At 44.9% G+C, this 23,009-nt stretch overlaps 1 protein-coding gene across 9 annotated transcripts in view; it reads right to left on the minus strand.

The window, feature by feature from the left end:
• Positions 1-23,009, minus strand: part of TENM4 (teneurin transmembrane protein 4) — a 559,913-nt gene that overhangs the window by 161,554 nt on the left and 375,350 nt on the right. For all 9 annotated transcript variants that reach the window (XM_087966004.1, XM_087966003.1, XM_087966002.1 and 6 more), the window contains one exon: positions 7,952-8,201. In XM_087966004.1, the coding sequence (XP_087822130.1) occupies positions 7,952-8,201 (250 nt within the window). The remainder of the gene's footprint in view (positions 1-7,951; positions 8,202-23,009) is intronic.

The following is a 23,009-nucleotide window of genomic DNA, read 5'->3' on the forward strand; positions in this document are numbered from 1 at the left end:
ATTGTCCTACTGATGAAAATGTATCTGGATTGGGGTGGAGAGAGGCAAGGTTAGGTTTCAGGATGGAGGGTTGTGTGTGAATTTATCTTCTCTTCTACAGAGGTTGCCTGGCCTAGCTGGAAAAAAACTGCTTTTGGTGGCAAAGAAGTTTTGTAAGTTTTTTTTTGTACAGCTTTTTGAAATTTTGTTTTTAGATTTGTCTTTCTGTTATTTGTGGGCTGCCCCTGAGTCATTTTATCAGTTGAGATGGGCTGAAGCACATGAGCAAGCAGGAAGGAAGGAAGGAAGGAAGGAAGAAAAGAAGGAAGGAAGGAAGAGAGAGATAAAGGGAGGGAGGAAGGAAGGAAAAGAGAGGGAGGAAGGAAAATAAAATAAAGGGAAGGATGGATAGATGAATGGAAGGAAGAAAGGAAGGATGGAAGGAAGAAAAAGAGGGAGGGAGGGAGGAAAAGAGAGTAAAGGAATGGATGGGTGGATGGAGGAAGGAAGGAAGAGGAAGGAAGAAAGGAAGGAAGGAAGGAAGGAAGGAAGGAAGGAAGAGAGGGAGGAAGGAAAAGAAAGTAATGGGAGGGAAAGATGGATTAATGGAAGAAAGGAAGGAAGGAAAAGAGAGGGTGGGAGGAAAAGAAAGTAAAGGGAGGGAAAGATGGATTAATGGAAGGAAGGAAGGAAGGAAAAGAGAGGGAGGGAGGGAGGAAAAGAGATTAAAGGAATGGATGGATGGATGGAGGAAGGAAGGAATGAAGAGGAAGGAAGGAAAAGAGAAAAGGGAGGAATAGAACAGGATAGAATGGAAAATTAGACTAGACTAGATTTTATCCATCTCTGTGGGGAAAAAAAATCAAACTTTCTTCTATAGTCAAGTGTTTAAAGCTGGATTCATAATTACAGCTTTTATTTTCAGTGGGTTATTTGCAACTCTTGATTACGAGAGGGTGACAACTCACCACAGTTAACTCACTACAACCAACTTGCTGCAGGACAACTCCCCATGGCTAAGAGTTACACTAATATCAAAGAAAGAGTGGAATCGAATCACGAAAGGAAGGATGCCCAAGGAGGGGCGAAAATGAATGACAAAAATGAAAATAATATTTAAGATTATTCTAAATCATATAAATTGAATGGTTGAATTGTCCTGCAGTGAGTTGTCCCATATCAAGTTGGCCAAGGTGAATTGTTCCCCAAGCAAGTTGGCCATGGCAAGTTGACCATAAGCGAGTTGTCTCACATACCACTTTGGTCATGACTGTCAGCTTCCTTGAGTATCCAAAGGATGAAAAGATTTTGTATACACCAAAATAACTAGGAATAAGGATAAATTTTCTGACAGTGAGAACAATCAATCGATGGAACAGAAATTGCCTTCGGAAGTTGTGGGAGCTTCATCCCTGGAGGCTTTCAAGAGGAGACTGGACAACCATCTGTCAGAAATGGTGAAATGGGTCTCCTGTTTGCGTGGGGGGTTGGACTAGATGACCTACAAGGTCCCTTCCAACTCTGTTATTCTGTTATTGTAATACATAAATAAGCAGCACACCCAGCAGTGCATATTGTGTCCTTCTTGAATGTCTTGTTGGGAGCCTCCTGAATGATGGAACTGTCCAAGGTCCTGTAATGTCAATCGGATGACACTACTTACAAATTAACTGCTCAATTCTGTAATTATATCTCAATGATGGCCCTGCCTGGGCCTGGACTTGGAAGAGAGTTTTTAAAAGAAATCAGAAGGCAACACATATATTATTGAAGTCTGGTAGCAGAAAGATGACTGAACAGAGTCTTATGAAACTGCAAAATTAAATTTGGATTGGTCACCGGGACCAGAGTTGTATTCTTCCAAGTTTTTGGACTGGTGCTGGAGCCTATCTTTGGGGAATTTCTCTACTGCATCATGTGCTTTGGGCTGTTCTGTGAGCTGTGTCCACCTATTTTCCAAAGCACCTGAGGGCAGGACAAGAAGCAACAGGTGGAAACTAATCAAGGAGAGAAGCAACCTAGAATTAAAAGGAGAAATGTCTTGACAGTGAGCACAATTTACCAGTGAGTACTTCATCACTAGAGGCTTTTAAGAAGAGAACTGGATAGCCACTTGTCTGGAATAGGGTCTCCTGCTTGAGCAGGGGGTTGGACTAGAAGACCTCCAAGGTCCCTTCCAATTTTATTTTGATTGATTGACTGAGAGCTATTAACTAGTGGAAGGGCTTGCCTTCAGGAGTTGTGGTTGCTCCAACACTAGGGACTTTTAAGAAGAGACTGGACAACCACTTGTCTGGAATGGTACAGAGACTCCGAGTTGAGTATGGGGTTGGACTAGAACATCTCCAAGGCCCCTTCCAGCTGTATTTGACAGACTGATTGATTGAGAGCAATTAACCAGTGCAAGGGCTTAACTCCAGAAGTTGTGGGTTCTCCATCACTGGAAGTTTTTAAGAAGAGATTGGACAGCCATTTTGCCTGATATGGCAGAGGGGCTCCTGGTTCAGCAAGGGGTTGGCCTAGAAGACCTCCAAGGTCCCTTCCAACTCTGTTATTTTCTAACGTTATTCCAGGATCTCGCCTTAAGACGGCCCACGGACTCTACATAAGCTTGCGGTGTTGTTTGAAAAAAACAACAACACATGTTCCACGGGATTACATAACTGATGGCAGTAATAAACACTAACGCCAACATGGAATTATTCAAAGTCAGGATGAGGGAAGAGAGATGGGGCCAAGAAATGCCAGGGAGGGAAGGTTAGGATGGAAAACGCTACTCATCCACTGATGCAGGCACTCTGCAGAACGGCCTGGTTTGCTAGAGCAATCTATATATATATAAAAGCAAAATACCGCTCATGCATCATCACAAAATCTCCAGAACCGTAAAGCCTACAAACTTGAAATTTGGCCCGTATGTTCCTCTCGGCTTCTAGGTGCTCACTAAGAAAGGATTTTTCGAAATGACCACCAGAGCATTATATTATTATTAACACGCTCTGATGCTAAGGGGTTCTATTCTACCTCCCCACCTGAAAAGAAATCGGTTCCTAATACAATACACAAGCAGGGGAGAGGAGTTTCAGTTTCAGTTTCACAGCACCAAGCAGCTTTAGTACAGAACAGTTGAGCTAAGCCATGCCCAGGCTCCTCACTGTCTCCTTCTTATTCATACAACAAACACCCTTTCAGTTCCCAAACAGCCCTCAACTCTCTGGCACACTGACAGGACGCTAGCCAGATGAATAGCAATGGATGCTGATAGGCAGAGGCACAATTTTTCCCTTTATTTTCCTCCCCAAAAACTAAACCCGGCCACATAGTTTTGTAGCGATGCACGGGTACAGAGCTAGCATTTTAATAAGAGCAAAAATGCAGCCGGCAACCATCAAATGATTATTTCCTAACCAGATCGGGCTTTCTCCTATGCAGTCAACTCCATTTGCACTCCTTCCTTCCCGCCCTGCTCAGAAAGTGAATATTTTCAATATATCGACCCATTGCAGTTTCTTAAATAGAATACTGATTTATTTACGCCGCTTTGGGGGATGAAATTATTCTACTCGCGGCCATTTTAAAATGGGCAAAATGGCTTTACAAGCTCCAGCTCACGTCAGTGATATTTTTTAAGTGGAGGGAGACCACTAGGGGATATTTTTCCTCCCCCCCTCCCTTTTTCTTCTTCGTCCAGTGGTAGAAATTGGTTGGAAATAAGCGGTAGGCAACGCTCGACTTAACGACCGTAATTCAGCCCCAAATTTGGGTGGCTAAACGAGACAGCGATCAAGAGAATTTTCAACCCATCTGATGATATTTCCTGCCATGGTTGTTAAGTGGATCACGGCAGTTCTTAAAGTTAGTAACGCAGTCATTAAGCGAATCTGCCTTCCCCATTGATTTTGCTTCTCGGGATGTCGCAAAAACGAATCATTGCACTTGTTAAATATGGTTGTTAAGTGGATCGGTCTTCCGCTTGACTTTGCTCGTCAGAAGGTCACAAAAGGGAATCACGTGACCATGGGACACTGCAACCATCATAAGTATGAGTCAAATGCCAACCATCATACAGCAAGTATGAATCAGGTGTCTGAATTTTGATCCCGTGACCATGGGAATGCAGAAACGGACGTTACGTGTGGAAAACGGTCCTAACTCACTTTTTTCCAGTGCTGTCGTAACTTCAGATGGTCACTAAACGAATGGTTGTAAGTCAAGGACTGCCTCTACTAAAAAAAATGCAACTTATTCCCCAATGGAAACTAAGGGAAGCCGTAGCTTGAGAGCAGAATACACTGAAAAGTGCCCCTGAGACTGTGGTTCAAGGATTAAGCAGCTGAAAGAGTGGATTTCATGCGCAGCATTAGACTATGAGATGATTGAATAGAATAGAACCGTGATGGTGAATCTATGGCAGGTGTGCCACAGGTGGCACGCAGAGCCATTTGTACAGGCATGCGAGCCCTAGCCAAACTTACCTGCACTGTGCATGTCCTGATTTTCGGCTTTTTCGGCCTCCCAGAGGCTTGAGGAAGGCTTCTGCAGGCTGAAAACTAGCCCTGTTTCATCACTTCCTGTTTTTCTGAAAATACCAGAAGTGACGAAACAGGGACAGTTTTCGGCCTGCAGAAGCCTGCAGAAGCCTTCCTCAAGCCTCTGGGAGGCCGAAAAAGGCCTCAAACCAGTCGAAAATTAGCTGTGAGGTACGATGCAGGTAAGGGGGAGGTGTGGGTGAGTAGAGATTATGCGCGCATGCGTGGGGGGCATGGGGGGGACGCGCATTGCCTTCTGGGTGCAAGCGCTTCTGGGTTGCACCTTTTTGGGTGCAAGTAGAAGCGTGCAAGCGCGCACACAATTTTTGGCACAGGAGCCCAAAAAGGTTAGCCACCACTGGGTTAGACAGAAGAACAAGAAACTGAAATATGTGGTAATAGTAATAACATCTTATAACTGATTTTGAATGAAAAAGAGAATGAAGTACCGGAAGTGCTGAAACGGGCCCATTTTCCGGCCTCCCGAGGCTGCAAAGGCTTCCCTCGAGCCTCTGGGAGGGTGAAAATGGCCTCCAAGAGGCCAAAAATCACCTGGGAGGTGTGTGCATGCACAGTGCAGGTAAGGGGGCGGGGGTGTTGCATACACATGTGCCGGGGGGTGGGGCGCATTGTATTGTGGGTGCCCAAACACACGCACGTGCACTTTTGACACACCACAATAAAAAGGTTCGCCATCACTGGAATAGAATAAGCTGGAAGGGACCTTGGAGGTCTTCTAGTCCAGCCCCTTGCTCAAAAGTAGGAGAATCTATACCAACTTTGATAAATGACAGTCTAGACTCTTTTTAAAACCATGCAGAGATTGAGCGCCTACCATCTCTGGAGGCAAGCTCTTCCGCTGGTTAATTGGCTTGGTTTTGACCTTGCAGGACCTAGCTGTGGTTTGAAAACCATGGGTGAACCCATGATATGGAATAGAAGAGAGTAACACAGAGTTGGAAGAAACCTTGGAGGTCTTGTAGTCCAACCTCCTGCTCAGGTAAGAAACCCTGAACCCAATCAATTGTAACACCATCCATAAACCATGGTGGAAGGAGGTTTGCTTTGGTGCCACCTACAGTACTAGCGATATCTGTTTCTCCAATCATCTTTGCCCACTTTAAAATTCACCATAATTGTCACGAGTTGTTATCTGGGCCATTTTAGACTGAGGATGATTAAGAACTGTATAAGCATCTTAGGAAAAAACGAATATGGCTGGAGCTAAAGGAGAGATCACACTGCATTATCCAGCAATGTTCACACTTCTTCAAAGGTTGCAAAACAATTAAGAACACTTAGACATCTAAAGTGTCAAAGGTGTGCATCATGATGTACAGGTTATTTACACACCCTGTTTCCCAACCGGAATATAAGTCCTAGCGTGATTTCTCAGGATGATCTTAATATAAACTCTACCCCCAAAATAAGCCCCAGTTAAGATTGTCAGCCAGACAGATGCATTTTAGTAACATATTTCCCCCCAAATAAGACCTAACTAGATAATAAGCCCTAATTAGTCTTTTGGAACAAAAATTAATATAACACCCAGTCTTATTTTGGAGGAAATACAGGTAGTTTAGGATAAAATGCATAGAATGATGGAAATTGGACAAAATCTCAGACAAAAGAATGTGGCGGGAAGGCTGAATTGTGGCTGACTGGTTAAGAAAGGATCGCTACCTATCCTGAACTTTTTGTTAAGTTTGGAGTTAAGGAGCCTGTCATGGCGCAGTGGTTACAATGCAGTACTGCAGGCTAACTCACTGCTGACTGCTACCAATTCAATCTTGACTGGCTCATGGTTGACTCAGCCTTCCGTCCTTCTGAGATCGGTAAAATAAGGACCAAGATTGTTGGGCGCAACAGGCTGACTCCATAAACTGCTTAGAGAGGGCTGGAAAGCACCGTGAAGCAGTATACAAATCTAAGTGTTATTTGCTATTGGAATTTGGCTGGCAGTAGGATGTATAGCCATGAATAATTGGAGCTACTTCAGATTAGATAGCTCAGGAGAGCTCATGAATTTACTAAGAAACAGGAAGCTTAAAACACACTGAGTTCATTTTCAAAATTATTAAGCTAATCTCTTTTCTGCTTTCAATAAATCTGGTTCTGAGAATCTAATAATCTCGGCTACGAGCAGCTGCAAGGAGTTTGACGCTATTTTTTTGGATAATTTTGATCCTACAGGTCGTTCTCAACTTTTGCCCACAGTTGAGCCCAAAATTCCCGTTGCAAACACAGTTGGTCAGTCCGCCATTTTACGACTTTTCTTGCCACGGTTGCCAAGGGAACCACTGCAGTTGCTACGTTAATAAAATGGCTGTCAAGTGAATCTGGCTCCCTCGTTGACTCTGCTTGGGAGAAGGTCACAGAAAGGGGACCACATGATCCCGGGATACCCCCAACGGTCATAAATATGAACCAAGCGCTTGAATTTTGATCACGTGACCACGGAGATGCTGCAATGGTCTTAAGCGTGAAAAATCCTAAGTCACTGTTTTCAGTGTAACTTTGAACGGTCAACTCAATGAACTGCTGTAAGATGAGGACTACCTATATTTCAGAAATTTAATCAGGGACCAACCAGAAGTTCAGAGGAGTGAAAACGGGCCATGCCAAATGGATTACGGATGAGTAGTTCTACATAGCATATGATATTACTGACTTTCATAAAATCGATCTGTATCTCTTTTATCTTTTGGAGGAACCTGTTGTGGCCCGCCAGTGGCCAGCAAATCTGGCGGCAAACTTGGACAGTGAAGAGGTTGGGGAGGAACATGGGCCGGTCCTGGAGTCTGGGGAAGGCTCTGATGAGGGCTCTGCGTCGTAGGCAGAGATGGGACCACGGCTGTCTAATAGTTATCAGCTACCTTTGGAGTCGGAGATCAGTGGGGCAGAAGAACAGCTGGAGCCTGTTCCCAGTGTGCGCATGCACAGAGCTGCCAGGAGAAGGGAAAAGTTAAGGAACAAGGGGGTAAAGGAGTAAAGGCACAGGTGGACGGTGAATGGCCCCTCCCATAGGGAATAAAAGAGGAGCGAAAGGGGAGTGGGGTTTGCAGCAGACAATTGGTTCAATTCATTAAGGTGCAGATCTGTTCCTGACTTCTTGCCAAGTATTGTCTGCTACAGAGTGGCGTTTGGAAGATATCGGCCTGGCAGCTCTCCAAGCTTGATAAAAGTCTGTGGTTGTAAATTCGTCCTTGAAAGACGGTTTGCTGGCACATTGCTGGATGTGAATGCGAGGAATTCACATTTCAGCCTAATAAAAAAGGCTTTTGTCGGGACGAGGAGTTTGCTTCGTGATTTTTGGGAAGCCTAGGTCAGAACAGAACCCAAAGGATGAAGTTGTCCTTTCGAGCATTTTTATGACATTCCAGAAGATACAACAACTATAACATTTTATACCGAGGGAGGGAGGGAAGCAAAACAGGCTTTACCTGGTCTCCAGTGGGATGTTACTGTTTAGTAACCAGTTGTCCTGAGCATGTGTAACTTCTTGATTCCCCGCCTGATGTTCTCCAGAGAGTGAATGGTCTGTAGGTGCAGGGCTGGGATTACTGCGTGGTGTGTAGTTCCCTCGGTTTAAAGAGTTGATGGACGCGGCGTGGTGTTGGTTCGGCGTGTGGGCGTGAGAGAGAGGAGGCGGAGGGGTCCGGAGCCTGGAGGGGTTCGAAAGGTTTGGATGATCTGCGGAAGGAAATAAAAGAGTAAACTGTGAGGAGCTTCAACGATAGCGACTCCTTTCACTCGTGTCATCAACGGTGACCCTTTGTTACGGCTAGATTGGAGGCTAAAACAGCAACCAGAGGTAGTCCTTAACATACGGCCATTCGTTTCACGACCGTTCTGTCAACCCATAAAATATTTCTACGGTCGTTTTAGAGTTGCCAAAAGAAAGGGAGCGGGAAGCCGTGCAGCAGCTTGGAAAGCGAAACTGCATTCCGGAAATGTTTTCAAAGATAGTAACTAGGTGACTGATGTTTCTGCCCTGCAAAATTCTAACTGGAGAGCAGGGTTGATGACTCTGGGCTAGGGATGTGTCCCATTGGAGAATATGAATTACGATGCACCCAGGGGGTGGAGGAAAAAAACCAGGGTCAAGGGTGACAATGAATTATGTATCTTAGAGTTGGCTCCAGCCAGGCAGTGCCGGCATGTTAACTCCCAATAAATCCTTTGGAAGTTTTGGAAGTTTGGCTCAAGACTCGTGATTTAATAACTGCCAGAATCCTGACACTGACACTTGCAACAGCGCTGAGAAAAAGTACAGGTAGACCTCAACGGACGACCGCAAAGGGACCCAAAATTTCCTTTGCTGGCCAAAACATTTGTCAAGTGACTTCTGCCCTATACTACGGCGTTTCTGCCAAAGTTGTTAAGTCAGTCCCTGCCGTTGTTAAGTCAGCAACATGGCGGTTAAGCGAGTCTGGCTTACCCCACTGAAATATGCTGGTCAGAAGGTTGCAAAAGGGGATCGTGTTTCCCTGGGGGAGGGGAGGCCACAACGACCGTCATAAGTACGAGTCAGTTGCCAAGTGCCTGAATTTCGATCACGTGACTGTGGAGATGCCGCAAGGGTGTGGGAAATGGTTCTAAGTCCCCCTTTTTTCTTTTTTTGGTACCGTTGTAAATGGGAATGGATGCTAAATGGGCTGTTGTAAGTGGACGGCTGCCTGTACTTACGACTAGTCCTCGCATTTATAATGATCACAAGACCCTCAGGGTCACATGGTCGAAATTCAAATCCTTGGCAACTCCCGTGTATTTACAAACAGTCGCAGCATTTGCCGGGATGCACAATTGTCATGTGTGACCTTCTCAGCAAACTTCCGACAAGCAAGTCAATGGTGGGAGCAGGATTTGCTTAAAGACTGTATGGTTCACTTAACAACCGCAGTGATTCGCTTAACAGCCACGACTAAAAGGTTGCAAAAATCAAGCGCAGCTTACTCAACTAGTGCCTTGCTTAGCAATGGAAATTCTGTTGCCAAGTGTGGTCATTAGGGTTGAGGACTCTCCTGTATCTCACAACACAAGTTCCTACTTTGCATGTTGACAAGCTGCCGGCACTGCTTATTACACACCTGGCTGCCTGCCCTCACATGCTCGCACAAATATACGCACGTCTCCTTTATCATTTGATCCCAAGCAATGCCATGGATGGAAAATACATACATTTCCTCCAAGAAAATAAAGCTTTGCGCTGTGGAAGGCCACAGGCAAGAATGGATAATTTGCAGGTCAACAAAGGATGCTAAATAAACACGGGACCAGATGTCGGGTTTCAAGAAAAGAAAAGAAAAATAGCCAGAAAGGTGGGAAATGAAGGCCTTAGATGTCTCTTTCTCATTGTCTGTTAGAGAGAGAAGAGGGAGGAGGGAGAGAAAGAGAAAGAAAGAGACAGAAAAAGAGAGAGAAAGAAACAGAAAGAGAGAGAAAGAGAAACAGAAAGAAAAAGAGAAAGAAAGAAAGTAATAAAGAGAAAGAGAGAGAGAGAGAGAGAAAGGGGAAGAGAGAGACAGAGGGAAAGAGACAGAAAAAAGACAAATAAACGGAAAGTGCGTGAGAGAAAGAAAGAAAGAGAGAAATAGAAAAAGAAAAAGAAAGGAAGGAAGAAAAAAGAAAAACAAAGAGAAAGAAAGAAAAAGAGAGAAAGAGAAAAAGAAAGAAAAAGAAAAAGAGAGAAAAAAGAGAAAAAGAAAGAGAGAAAGGAAGAGAAAGAAAGAAAAAGGAGAGAGAGAAAGAGAAACAGAGAAAGAAAGGCAGAGAGAAAGAGAAAGAGAGAGCAATCATGCATAAATACATGGCAGTTGCCAAGTGCCCGAATTTTGATCACATGACCATGGAGATGTTGAAATGGTCGTTAAGTGTGAAAAATGGTCACCAGTCCCTTTTTTCAGTGCTGTAACTTTGAACCCTCCTTAAGCTGTAACCCGAGGACTACCTCTCGTTGCATCCAGTCGGTTATGAGCGGAGTTACAGAATGCAAACTTTATTTTCTGGGGTAAGGGGAAAAAATAAATTTTATTGCCACATCTGCTCTCTAAACCTTTCCTTTCCCCAAGATACGCTGGGACACCAGCTGAGTTACCGTCCTATTATACCTCAACCCGGGAAAGTTATATTTTTTATCGGAGCGATTTCCTTCCTGTTTCTTCTTTTTTTTTTTTTACCTCAACCCTAAATTGGTAGGGAAAAAAAGTTCACACAGCCTTTAGGGGGTATTCTTGGCTTGCCCCTGCCTCTTTTTTGACAGGAAGATGGATCATACGGCAGACGCGAGGAGGAAAAAAAATCATTCCAGCGGCACAGCTGGAACCCAAACAGCTCACCTAATACCTGTCTAGCAACCTCAACGCTTCCCTCATCCTTTTCAAAACACATCCTGGAAAGTCAAGAGCCAGGAAAATAAGAAAGTCACAGAAAATAGTTGGTTCTCGACTTACGACCACAAAGGAGCCCCCCAGATTTTCTGCTTGCTAAACGAGACTGTCGTTAGGTAAATTTTGCCCCCATCTTCCGACTTTTCTTCCCACAGCATTTAAGTCAGCAGTCGGATCCTACCTGTTCCACTACCGGTTTGGTGATCACACACGCGCACCTAATGTGCATGCACCTAACGCGTGCATGCAGCTTTCCACACACCAGCTATGATGACCCAAAGGGGCATGGCACAAAGGCAACACAGCCAAATAAGCAATAAGAGTCCCTTTATTATGTACAACTTTGCCCCCGATGTCCAGGTTACCTTTGGCTGAAGAAAAACTCTCCCAGGAACAGCCTTTGACTGCAGAAAATTCAGTCCAAAACATGAGCAACACAAACTGTAACTTAAATTCCAAACAAGCCAAACTGAAGTAATTACTTTGGCAGGGCAGGAGCAAGAATTTCAGACTTGAAGGCATGGCAAAACTCACACAGTTGGGAAGACGCCAGGAACATAGATTAGCCACAACGATACAAGATAAATTCACTTTTGCTCCCAACACAACTTGCTTTTTTTATACACTGTGTTCCCAGCTACAGCTAATGAAGGGAATCAGGGCCCTTTCCTCCCCCATAAGCCACGCAACTCACATTGCTCCCTTCTCCGTTCCTCCCTGCGTGCCCTAGGATGAAGAGGGGGTGGGCCTGGGTCTTCCTCAGAACTTCCTCTCCCTTGTTCTACCTCTTCCCTGCTGTGCCCAGCTGGACTTTTCCCTTCCCCAGTTTCTTCCACAGCCAACGGAGCTACCACTCCCATTCCCTGTCACCTGTTCGGCCTCCCCCTCCAAGTCAGATTCCGACAGGAGCATGACACCAGTTGAGGTTTTTAAGAAGAGATTGGACAACTCTTTGGCCTCCTGCTTGAGCAGGTGGTTGGGCTAGAAGACCTCCAAGGTCTCTTCCAATTCTATTATTCTGAAATGTCAGGGTATGAGCAAATGACCTTGGGAGACAGAAGGAAAACTAATGACCAGAAAACATTTGGATAAGACGCAGCTGATCCCACCAAAGGAACAGGGTTTGGCAAACATCTCTGAAAGGACCCTTCCTATTTTTGTGGGGGAGTCGAAGGGAGAGAGACCCTTTGAGTCTTGCAAGATTCTGTTCATGTCACCTTACAGTAAAGGCAGAGCTATCCCACCTGACTGTCTATCTTATCTTTATTACCTCGCAAGGCTGATGCATAAAAGCAGGCGTGACATTGCTTTAAATATGCAGCAGCATAAACTTAGCCAGAGGTTGAAGTTCTTGCTATGTCTGGGTTGGAAAACAAAGTTGGAAAGTCATCTTTACAGTTAATAAAGCTTTTCCTTCCTGTGCCCACATCACCCAATTGTGCCCGAGCTTTGCTGCTGCTTCTTACCCAATTGTTGGCTTATTTAAACATGACACATTTTGCGGTGTTAATCTAACGTGTAAAGAAAACACTGCACACCCGAACGTTCTCACTGTTTATTTGCCTTTGGTAGATCCCTCGTGCAGTAGGCCTCGTCCCCCTCCCTTGTTAATCCTAGGAGACAGTTTTGCTGTTACCTAATATCGCTACATCACAAGTAGTTTTTGACTTACAGCCGTTCATATAGTGACTGAAGTTAAAACGACAGTGGAAAAAGCTTTTCACACTTTGCAACTTCACGTGATCAAAATTCGGGCACTTGGGAAATGACATGTAAGTATGCTGGCTCCTCCAGCAGCCGAATCAGAGGAGGAGGAGGAGAAGGAGGTGTGGGAGTCAGGTTCAGTATCAAGGCAACCTGGGAGCTCCGAGGGGGAAGAGGGAATGGAGCCGGCAGAGAGAAAGAGAGAGAGAGAGAGAGAGAGACAGAGGCTGAGCCTGTGTCGTCTGTCAGCCCTCAGATGGACAGTCAACAGCCCCCAGGTCTGGAGGTGGCTGATGAGGAAGAGGAGGAACAGCTGGGCCCAGTGCCTGATGCATAGATGCACAGAAGGCGGAGGAGAGGAGAGCAGTGGAAATCTATGGGCCGGTCCTCGGGACGGGAGCTCCAAAGGAGAATGGAACTGGGAGAGAGACAGAGGCTGAGCCTGGGCTGTCCATCAGCCCTCAGATGGAGAGTCAACAGCCCCCAGGTCTGGAGGTGGCTGATGAGGAAGAGGAGGAACAGCTGGGCCCAGTGCCTGATGCATAGATGCACAGAAGGCGGAGGAGAGGACAGCAGTGGAAATCTATGGGCTGGTCCTCGGGACGGGAGCTCCAAGGGAGAATGGAACTGGGAGAGAGAGAGTGAGAGACAGAGCCTGGGCTGTCCATCAGTCCTCAGATGGAGAGTCAACAGCTCCCAGGTCTGGAGGTGGCTGATGAGGAAGAGGAGGAACAGCTGGGTCCAGTGCCTGATGCACAGATGCTCAGAAGGTAGAGGAGAGGAGAGCAGTGGAAATCTATGGGCCGGTCCTTGGGATGGAAGAGCCATTGCTGGTAGCGAAGCCCCACCCTAGCTCTGGGGATAAAAGGAAGGGGAGGCAGATGAAGAGATGTGGCACACAACTATTCCATCTCCCTGCGGGATAGACTTGTTAGCCTGCATTGAGAGAGAAACTGACTCCTAATAAAGGAATCTTTTGCGTTCACGTCAGAGGGTTTTTCGTGTTTGGGGATCTGGGTCAGAACAAAAGGTCCTCGAACGGGGCAAAACTCACTCAACAACTGTCTCGCTTATTAATTGAAATTTTGGAGTCAATTGTTGTCACAAGTCAAGGACTAATTGTCCTAGTGACTTCTTCTCTTGTGGAGTTTGTAATGCAGTCAATTCTTGCTGCTTCTCTTGGCTTCACGGAAGATGACGGCATCTAGCCAACCTTGGCAGATCATGAAAACGCTAAGCAGATTGGGGTTGTTTAGCACTGGAAGCTGTCAAAAAGTCTCAAGAGTTGTAGACTAGACTGGACAATCAAAAAATATCCTCCAAAGAAGAGGACAGACCAACCACTAGTCCACTGTTGCCCGGAAAACATGGATGTTTCCATGAAGCCATCCAAAATGGAGGTTGATTCAATAGGGACTTCATTCATAAATGCCAGGGTGGATAAAAATCAATGATTTTTGTAAAAAATAAATAAACTGGATTTTTAAAAATTTAAATTGGATTTTTTTTGGATTTGTATCAAATTTATTTTAATAAAATACATTTGGAGTAAAAATCTATCTATCTTTTTTTTAAAAAACCTTCTACGGATTTCCTCCTGGCCAACTCAATTCTGCAGAATTATTTCCCCTCCCAGCGAAGGCTTAATAATCCATGTTGTAGCATCCAAGTGGGAATAAGCTATTATTATTTTTTTTAAACTGGAGAATCTGCAGAGCAGAAATACGAAACAGGGGTTTTGCGGTGGGGGGTGGGGGGGTCAGGAGTTAAGCTGCACCTCTGGTTGTATTTATTAGACATCCTATCAATCACTATCCTCTCCGGAGGATTAATCACATCCGTAGGGAGCAGGTGAAAAAAGGCCTTTATGGAGCCGGACATTTGTTTTCCATTCTTCTATTTTTGCCTGCTGCAAATTTCCATCGTGGCATCTTAGGTTGCAGGTAACCAAAAACCTTTTATGGCAATCTACAGATGTCGCAGCTGCCGCAGAGAATAAAGACAGGACCGCAAGTGATCAAATTACTCAAAGCAAAAAAAGGGACTAACCCTTCTGTTTGATCCGCGGCTGTGCGTGCACCGAGGGGTTACCGGTAGTCCTCAACTTACAGTAGTTCGCTTAGTGGCCGTTTGAAGTCACAATGGCACCGAAGAAAGTGACTTGCGACTATTTGTGCATTTGGTTTCTTTCTTTCTTTCTTTTTAATAAACTTTATTAGCCTTTTATATCTTTAAAAACCAAACAAAAAATATTAATATTATGACGTTAACAGTGTGTGACATCTATCTCATATACTTTTATTTTGTGCTTATTTACAAATATATACAATTCATGCGAACATAAACCTTTAATCTATAAGTTGCTTATCATTAATTCTTCCATCATCCATCTGTCCCAACTCAATACCATTTTTCCCAAATTCTATAATATTGTGTGTTCTGTTTATTAGAGTCACAGACCAGAGTAAAAACAAAACAAGTAAAAACACTCCAGTTAAAAATCAACCTCTCTCTCTCTCCCTACACACACACACACTTTATATATATGTGTGTGTGAGTGTGCATGTGTATGTGTGTATATGTGTATATATGTGTGTGTGTATATATATGTGTGTATATATGAGATCAGAAAATCTCCAGAACCATAAAGCCTACAAACTTGAAAATTGGCCCCTATGTTCCTCTTGGCTTCTAGGTGCTCACTAAGAAAGGATTTTTCTAAACGACCATCAGAGCATTTAGAGTATTTCCTATATTATTATTATTAACACACTCTGATGCTAAGGAGTTCTACTCCCCCTCCCCACCTGAAAAGAAATCTGTTCCAAATATAAAAGAGAAGAGCAGATTCAGTTTCACAGCACCAAGCAGCTTTAGTACAGAACAGTTGAGCTAAGCCACGCCCAGGCTCCTTGCTGTCTCCTTCTTGCTCACACAGCAAATACTGTTTCAGTTTCCAAACAGCCCTCAACTCTCACACACTGACAGGACGCTAGCCAGATGAATATTGATGGATGCTGGTAGGCAGAGGCACAATCCCCCCCCTTATTTTCCTCCCCAAAAACTAAGCCCGACCACACAGTTCCTTAGCGAAGCACGGGTATCGAGCTAGTTCTAGAATACTAAATAACAGATACAATCTATGATAAAAATCCAGATTACGACTATTTCTTAACGTGACAACTGCAGCCTCTCCATGGCCCACCCGATAAAAATTCAGATGCTTGGCCACTGACTCGTGTTTATGATAGGTTTCCCGTGTCCCCCTTGGGGTCACATGATCCCCCTTAAGCCACCTTTTGACAAGCCATGCTAAGCGGGGAAACCAAGTTCCGCAGACAACCAGTTGAACTGACTTAACCAACTGTAGTGGTTCACTTCCTTACGGTGGCTAGCGAAAAAAGTCGTAAAACGGGGCAAAAAAAAAACCCACCTCACTGAACCACAGAAATTTCGGGCTCAATTAAGTCGAGGGCTATCTGGAAAAGCGGTAAGCGGATCGCGGCACCTCTGATCCAGATCAGAGTCTGCACAGATGGGGACAAACCAGGTTAGAACCGAGACTCTGACTTGGGCATTAAACTGATTCTTTTCTTTTCTGTTCATTCTTTTTTTTAAATCCCCATTTTTTTTTAAAAAAAATCCTTCCTGCCTTCCAAGTCCAAACAAAGACATTTCTGTTCAAAGCTTTCACCAAACTGCAACAAAAACTATGGGCCATTTCTGTCTGGCAGCTGTGATTTTTTGACACCCAGTCTGTCAAAATAATTAATATCTCGGGTCTCCCCAGATTCTGCTTTTGCACAAAGCTTCACTGATTCTAAGGCTGCACATCACCCCCCCCCCCCAAAAAAAACTTTCCATCACTCAACAAGCTGGTGGAAAATAAAACAACAACCCAGGTTTGCAGGAGAGTGGATGGTTTTCTTTGCACTGGTAGAATTCTTTAACCCTTTTAAGATAATAATGTATTTTTTGGGTAAAGTTTTTTTTTAAATTATTTTTAAACATACATCAATCTCATTTCATGCACAGCAGTCGTGCCCCTGGTGGAGACTGACTCTGAGGGAGAGGAGGAACAGCCAACAGGGAGTGGAAGTGTGGCTCCGGAGGTTGTGGAGGAGGCTGGGGAAGGGCAGAGGCTGGCTGGGAAGTCAGAGGAGGACCCAGCCGCATCCCCTCTCCATCCTAGGGCATGCAGGGAGGAGGGGATAAGGGAGAAACGTGAATGGCGTGGTCTACGGGGGAGGAAAGGGCCTTGATCCCCTTCATGGGCTGCAGCTGTGACAACTGGATAAGAGGACGGATCTGCATATAGGCGAACGCTGGAAACAAAGCATGGAAATATCTCTAGCTTATGGTTCCTCTCTGAGTTTGGCGTCCTTCCCAGTGTGTGTTATCTGTGGACGTCCTCCAGCCCTTATCTTGCCTGGTTTGTGTTGCTTTCCCCCCTCCTTCTTGTAACTGCTTGTGTGGGAGTTTTTTTGTCTTCCGTCAAGGTTATTTGGAGCTTGGAAGCAAAGTGAAGGAATAAAAGGGGCTTTTGTGACTGTGTTTATTTTGTATCCTCATTCTGGGTCATTACAGACAATGGGGTACCTGGGTGTCATTCATTTTGATAACAATAATAATATTGATACAATGAGAATTACTACATTAATCAGACTTAAGTGGTCTAATGTTGTTATATATAACTGAATCAGCACATAATCTTTCATTTTTCAATTATTCAATATTTGCTACGCCCTTCTAATAGTAATAGCATTATTTTTAAGCTTACCTAATAACATCCTTTTTCAAACTCTGATCTTAGCCTCTAATATTCACTTTAAATGTGTTATGTGAAAATACGTATAATACGTATATACGTAGGTTCCCCCTATTTCTAAAATTTTTATCTATTCTAATTTTTAGGTCAGCCAATCTATTTTTTCTCCTATCCATCATCTCTCATCCTCCTGGAAGTTTCACTTCTTCTCTTTTTGACTTGCCTCCCTTGAGTCCTTGCCTGCATCTTTCAACCATTATTTAGGATAATTATATATTTTTTAGCAATGCTGGCTTTTCGATTCTGATCACATTGTCTTTTAAGTTACACAACAAAAACACAACTCCGTCTATTGGCGATGTAAGGATTCTTCTACGTATCTGGAAAAGACATTATGGTGAACAGGACAGAATAAATGATTGTAGACCGTGACCTACAACTGTTTTGTTTAGCGACCGTTCAAAATTACAACAGCACTGGAAAAAAGTGACTTATAACCATTTTACATACAATTGTCCATGTGATCCAAATTGAAAGACTTGGCACCTGGCATGTATTTATGCCTGTTGCACTGTCCTGGGGTCATGGGATCACCTTTTGCAATATTCTGACACTTGGGAAGCGAGATTTAACTTAACAACCATGTTGCTAACTTAACTGCAGTGATTCACTTAATGACGGTGGCCAGAAAGGTTGTGAAATAGGACAAAATTCACTTAACTGCCTTGCTTAGCAATGCAAAATTTTGGGCTCAATTGTGGTCATAAGTTGAGGATTACCTGCATAGTGAGTCATAAGCAAATCAAGAGGCTGGATTACACAATAGAACATAGAATAGCAGAGTTGGGAGGGACCTTGGAGGTCCTCTAGTCCAACCCCTTGCTCAAGCAGGATACCAGATTCTGGACAAATGGCTGTCCAATCTCTTCTTCAAAATCTCCAGGGATGAATGTCCCAAAGGTGCTTTTTCAAGAGGCAACGGGACTTTCTGGCTTTTCTCTGAAGACGTTTCGCTTGTCATCCAAGGAGCTTCTTCAGCTCTGACAGGATGGTGGGGAATGGAAGGATTTATACTCCTTTCAGACAGCTGGTCATTTGCATTCTTTTTGGAGAGTCATTGAGACTACTTGGAAGTTTGTCTGTGTCCTAAGAGCCACCTGAGTGATGCAAATGGGTGTGAATCTTTGGTTCCTTGGTTGCCCTGCACAGGAGAACGGAGCTGGAAAGCAGGTTAGTGGGGTGGGGAGGGAATGGGGATTTTGCAGTATCCTTCCCTTGCCACAACCACCAAGCCACGCCCACCAAGCCACGCCCACAGAACTGGTAGTAAAACATTTTGAATCCCACCACCGTGGCAGGATTAAACCACAAAGGGCTTCTGTGAGATCGTAGAGAGAGAGACAGAGAGAGAGAGAGAGAGGGGGAGAGGGAGGGAGGGAGGGAGAGAGGGAGAGAGAGGAAGAGAGAGAGGAAGGGAGGGAGAGAGGGGGAGAGGGAAGGAAGGAGGGAGGGAGAGGGAGGGAGGGAGAGAGGGAGAGGAAGGGAGGGAGAGGGAGGGAGGGAGAGAGGGAGAGGAAGGGAGGGAGGGAGAGAGTGGGAAGGAAGGAGGGAGAGGGGGAGAGAGGAAGAGAGAGAGAGGGAAGGAAGGAGGGAGAGAGACGAAGGGAGGGAGAGAGGGGGAGAGAGGGAGGGAGAGGGAAGGAAGGAGGGAGGGAGAGGGAGGGAGGGAGAGAGGGAGAGGAAGGGAGAGGGAGGGAGGGAGGGAGGGAGGGAGGGAGGGGGAGGTGGGAGAGAGGGAGGGAGAGAGGGAGAGAGTGGGAAGGAAGGAGGGAGGGAGAGGGAGGGAGAGAGGGAGGGAGAGGAAGGAGGGAGAGGGGGAGAGAGGAAGAGAGAGAGAGGGAAGGAAGGAGGGAGAGAGAGGAAGGGAGGGAGAGGAAGGGAGGGAGAGAGGGGGGAGAGAGAGAGGAACACACACACAACACACACATACATATGCTTTTGTTGAACGTGCATATCAGGAACTCAATTTCTTAATTAAAAATGAGTCTTTAAAAATTAGAAATTAGGCTAATGAATTAAATTAATTTCATCTTTTGAAAGACTCTCTCCAAAGGAAGCCCAAGTATCATATTTATATATCTATATCTGCAGGCTGCAGGGTTTCTGAAGACATAAAACCGGAGATGTTATATCAACTGAGCCACAAGACAAAGCTAAGTTGCAGAGAAGGAAGCTCAGAAAGGCAATGAGCAATTTTGCAGGTTTCTGAAAAGCAGAATTTTCTCATTTCAGAATTTTGCCACGCGCATTTCCGATCAAGCAAAACGCACAGAACCAAACATACGTTTTGGCAAACATGCACGCACCTGATTTGTGGAATGTATGAAATGGAATTCTATTGTAGGAAGGTAGCACCCACCCGTCTCCTAGAAAATTGAAATATCAGAGGAAATATCAAAAAGGCAGAATATTTCCCCTAAAAAGAGTAGAAATTCAAGAGCAGAAACTCACTTCAGAAGTAGAAGCTCACTCCCACCTTTATTAATGGGTGGGCCATTAAGGCCTGGGCCAGAATACTTTACATAACAAAGATCTCCAGGTAAAGCTATAAGCAATTGCCAAAAGCCCTTTTCAGTGCATCATCATCATCCAGCCAGGCTCAACCAAGCCTGGAACTCAGGACAACCAATCAGAAAACAAGCTCCAATTCAAATCCCAACAAAGGTTATAAAAGGCACTCTCGGCACCTCAGCCCTTTTCTTGATCTCTTCCCTCACCTCGAAGCATGTGATCATCCTTTCTTTTCATTCTGGAGCTCCAGGCCATGTGTGGTCCTCCTGTCCCCCATTAAACCATCTTCCCCAAACAGCCTCCGTGTTTCCAATGTCTTTTTCCACAACTTGGAACTGAACCCAGAAGGATTTTTCTTCCAACACTATTAAGGAAAATATATAAATATCCTACAGGAGTGGGCTTCCAAAATTTCACCCACCAGTGTCAGGGTTCCAGCAAACCTCCATTCCAATCCATAACTCCGAGACAACCATATCTCAAAAGCACCTTTATTAGGATAGTAAACTGGCACATCTGTGGAATCCCAAATCTGAAAATTTTTTGGGGCTTCCTCCAATCTCCCAAACTACAAATCCATCCACCCCTTGGCCGTCATCACATCACATGGCCCAATCACGACCCGTCCAAAAGTAAGATCCTTAATTTCATCCTGCGCCATACTCAGTGACTTTGAACTAATAAAAGAATTTTATTTTGTCTACTTAGAGCTACTCAATTGAATCCACACCCACCCTCCCACTTTCTCAGGCTTGTGGAAGCGTGGAAGCATCGAATCTCAATATGGCTTCCAAAGCTGACAACCGGTTCTCTCTCTGCCAGTTGCTGGGTGGGCGTGGTCATGGTGGGCGTGGCCTAGTCGGCCTCCTGCACCATGGCGAGGGGGGTGTTTTCACCCTCCCCGGGCTCCAGAGGCTTTCTTCGAGCCACCAGGGGGGTGAAAATCGCCTCCTCTGGGCTCTGGAGGCCCTCTGGAGGCCGGAAATAGGCCCATTTCTGGCCTTCTGGAGCCTCCGGGAGGCCCGTTTTTCACCCTCCCCAAGCCGCCACACGGGCCCTGCACTTACCTGGCATCCAAAGTGGGCTGCGTGGGGACTCTTGGGAGGGGAGGGATGGGGTGGGTGGGGCCAGCCACGAGTGGGATTTACTGGTTTGCCGCGAACCGGTAATTAAAGATGATAAAACTAGCTACCGGTTGGCGCGAACTGATGCAAACCTGTAGCAGCTCAACCCTGAATATCCACTTTTTCCCCTCCACCCTCACACTGAGATCTCGAACTGTTTCATAGCACTGGCTGTCAGGATTCCAGCAATCGCTCTAATTAAATCATGATGCTCGAGCCAAACTTCAAAAACCTTCAAAGGATTTATTAGAGGCGACATACTGGCACTGCCTCGTATGAAGCCAACTCTGACCTACGTAATTTACAGTCCCCTGTGACCCTGTTTCCCCCTTCCCCCCTGGGTGTCTCATAAACCAGATTCTCCAATTGAGGACGTTTCCAGGCTGGGTGTTGTCCTTCACGTTCGTGGTCAAAAAACTCCGGTATTTTAGTTACAATCTTTTAAAGATAAGAGTTGGAATGTACTTCCGCTTTCAAACTGCTGCATTGCTCTTCCAGATTTCCTTTCCCCCCCCTTTTTTTTGGGTGGGAGACAACTATTAAAACAGGCATAGGGATGTTTTACGAGTCGACACTGGCCATAAGCAGCGGAAGGAAAATTGGCGTGATTTCAAAGCAGAGCACATAAAGATACGTTATCTGTAACTCAAGGAGTGCATTTCAACCCTTCTCTCTTTGGAGGCGGGAAAACAAACGAAGCTCAGTGGCCCGACTCCGCACTGCAAGCTTTATAAATTAAAGAGCAGAAAGAATTACCGATTAGGAGACTTTATTATGTAATACATGCAGTTCGGTCAGCAGAAAGGAGGCAAACACATTCAAAAATTTCATTTCGAAAGGACCAAGGTACACCTAATAAAAAAAAAGAACAGATAAATAAGGATTGGCAGCGACGAGAGCTTGGGAGGTTGGATTTCAAGGCAAGCTGCTTGCTGCTTTGCTCCTAACAGCATTTAAATCAATTTTATGGCAGTCTTTTTTTTTTTAAAAAAAGAAAACCCCAAGAGCATCTAAATCTCTTCGGAGATGAAACATGCTGTCAAACTGGATTGGAAACATGTCCATTGAGTTGCACGGGTCAAAGAGAGAGAATCGAGCGATCCCTGGAACAAATCTTAGAAGTTTGAAAATCAAACTCTGGTGAGGAGATGAGATGCTGGAGCGAATCACGGGTGCCATTTAAACCCGAATTCAGATGAGATGAGAGAGGAGGGGGGGTGGGGAGAAAGCATTGGTCCTTTTTCCCCCCCGGTTCTTGTCGTTGTGCCTTTTGTATCATCTCTTTCAACGGAGCTGGAGGAGGCGATCGCAAGGCGATAGGCAGAGGGACAGAATCAAGATCACGCAAAGTGTTAATACCACTTTATGATGCCTCGGGAAGGTCGTAAGTGGAGGACTGGTGACTTTTTTCCCCACCACCGTTAGAACTTCAAATGGTCGCTAAATGAATTCTTGTAAATGAAAGACTACCTGTACGTAAGCAAAGGATCTTGGTCGGTCAGTTGGGTGCCTAAACCTTTTTCCTACCAGGTTTCACTTTTTTTGTGATATCTGTTGTGATGAGCTGCCTTTAATATAACTGCATTGAGAGAGGTTTTTAATTGCTCAGCACGTAAGGGAGGAGAAAAAAAATCTATAGCATCTTTTCAAGAAAGCTGTTCTGACCAAGGCTTATTAAGACACTAACAAACACACGTTAGTCCCAAAACCCCTTTTTGCTTTATTTCAATGGCTGTGAATTTTAGTCATTCACAGTCCGTAATGAGTCTCAAAGAGTTTGTAAATAGTCCCATGGAAGTCTGCTAAAGTCCTTCGGGATAAGTCTGATAAGCACGCACCTTTATCTTCCTTGAAATGCTGCCAACGACTAAATTTCCAATTAGTTATACGAGGCCAAAACGGAACACAAATTCAACACAAAGCTTCAGGTTTCAAACCAACCAGT

Source organism: Notechis scutatus, chromosome 5 (genome assembly GCF_049901735.1).
Source record: "Notechis scutatus isolate UNSWTSFEM ecotype Mainland chromosome 5, rNotScu1.2, whole genome shotgun sequence".
Lineage (NCBI taxonomy): Eukaryota > Metazoa > Chordata > Lepidosauria > Squamata > Elapidae > Notechis > Notechis scutatus.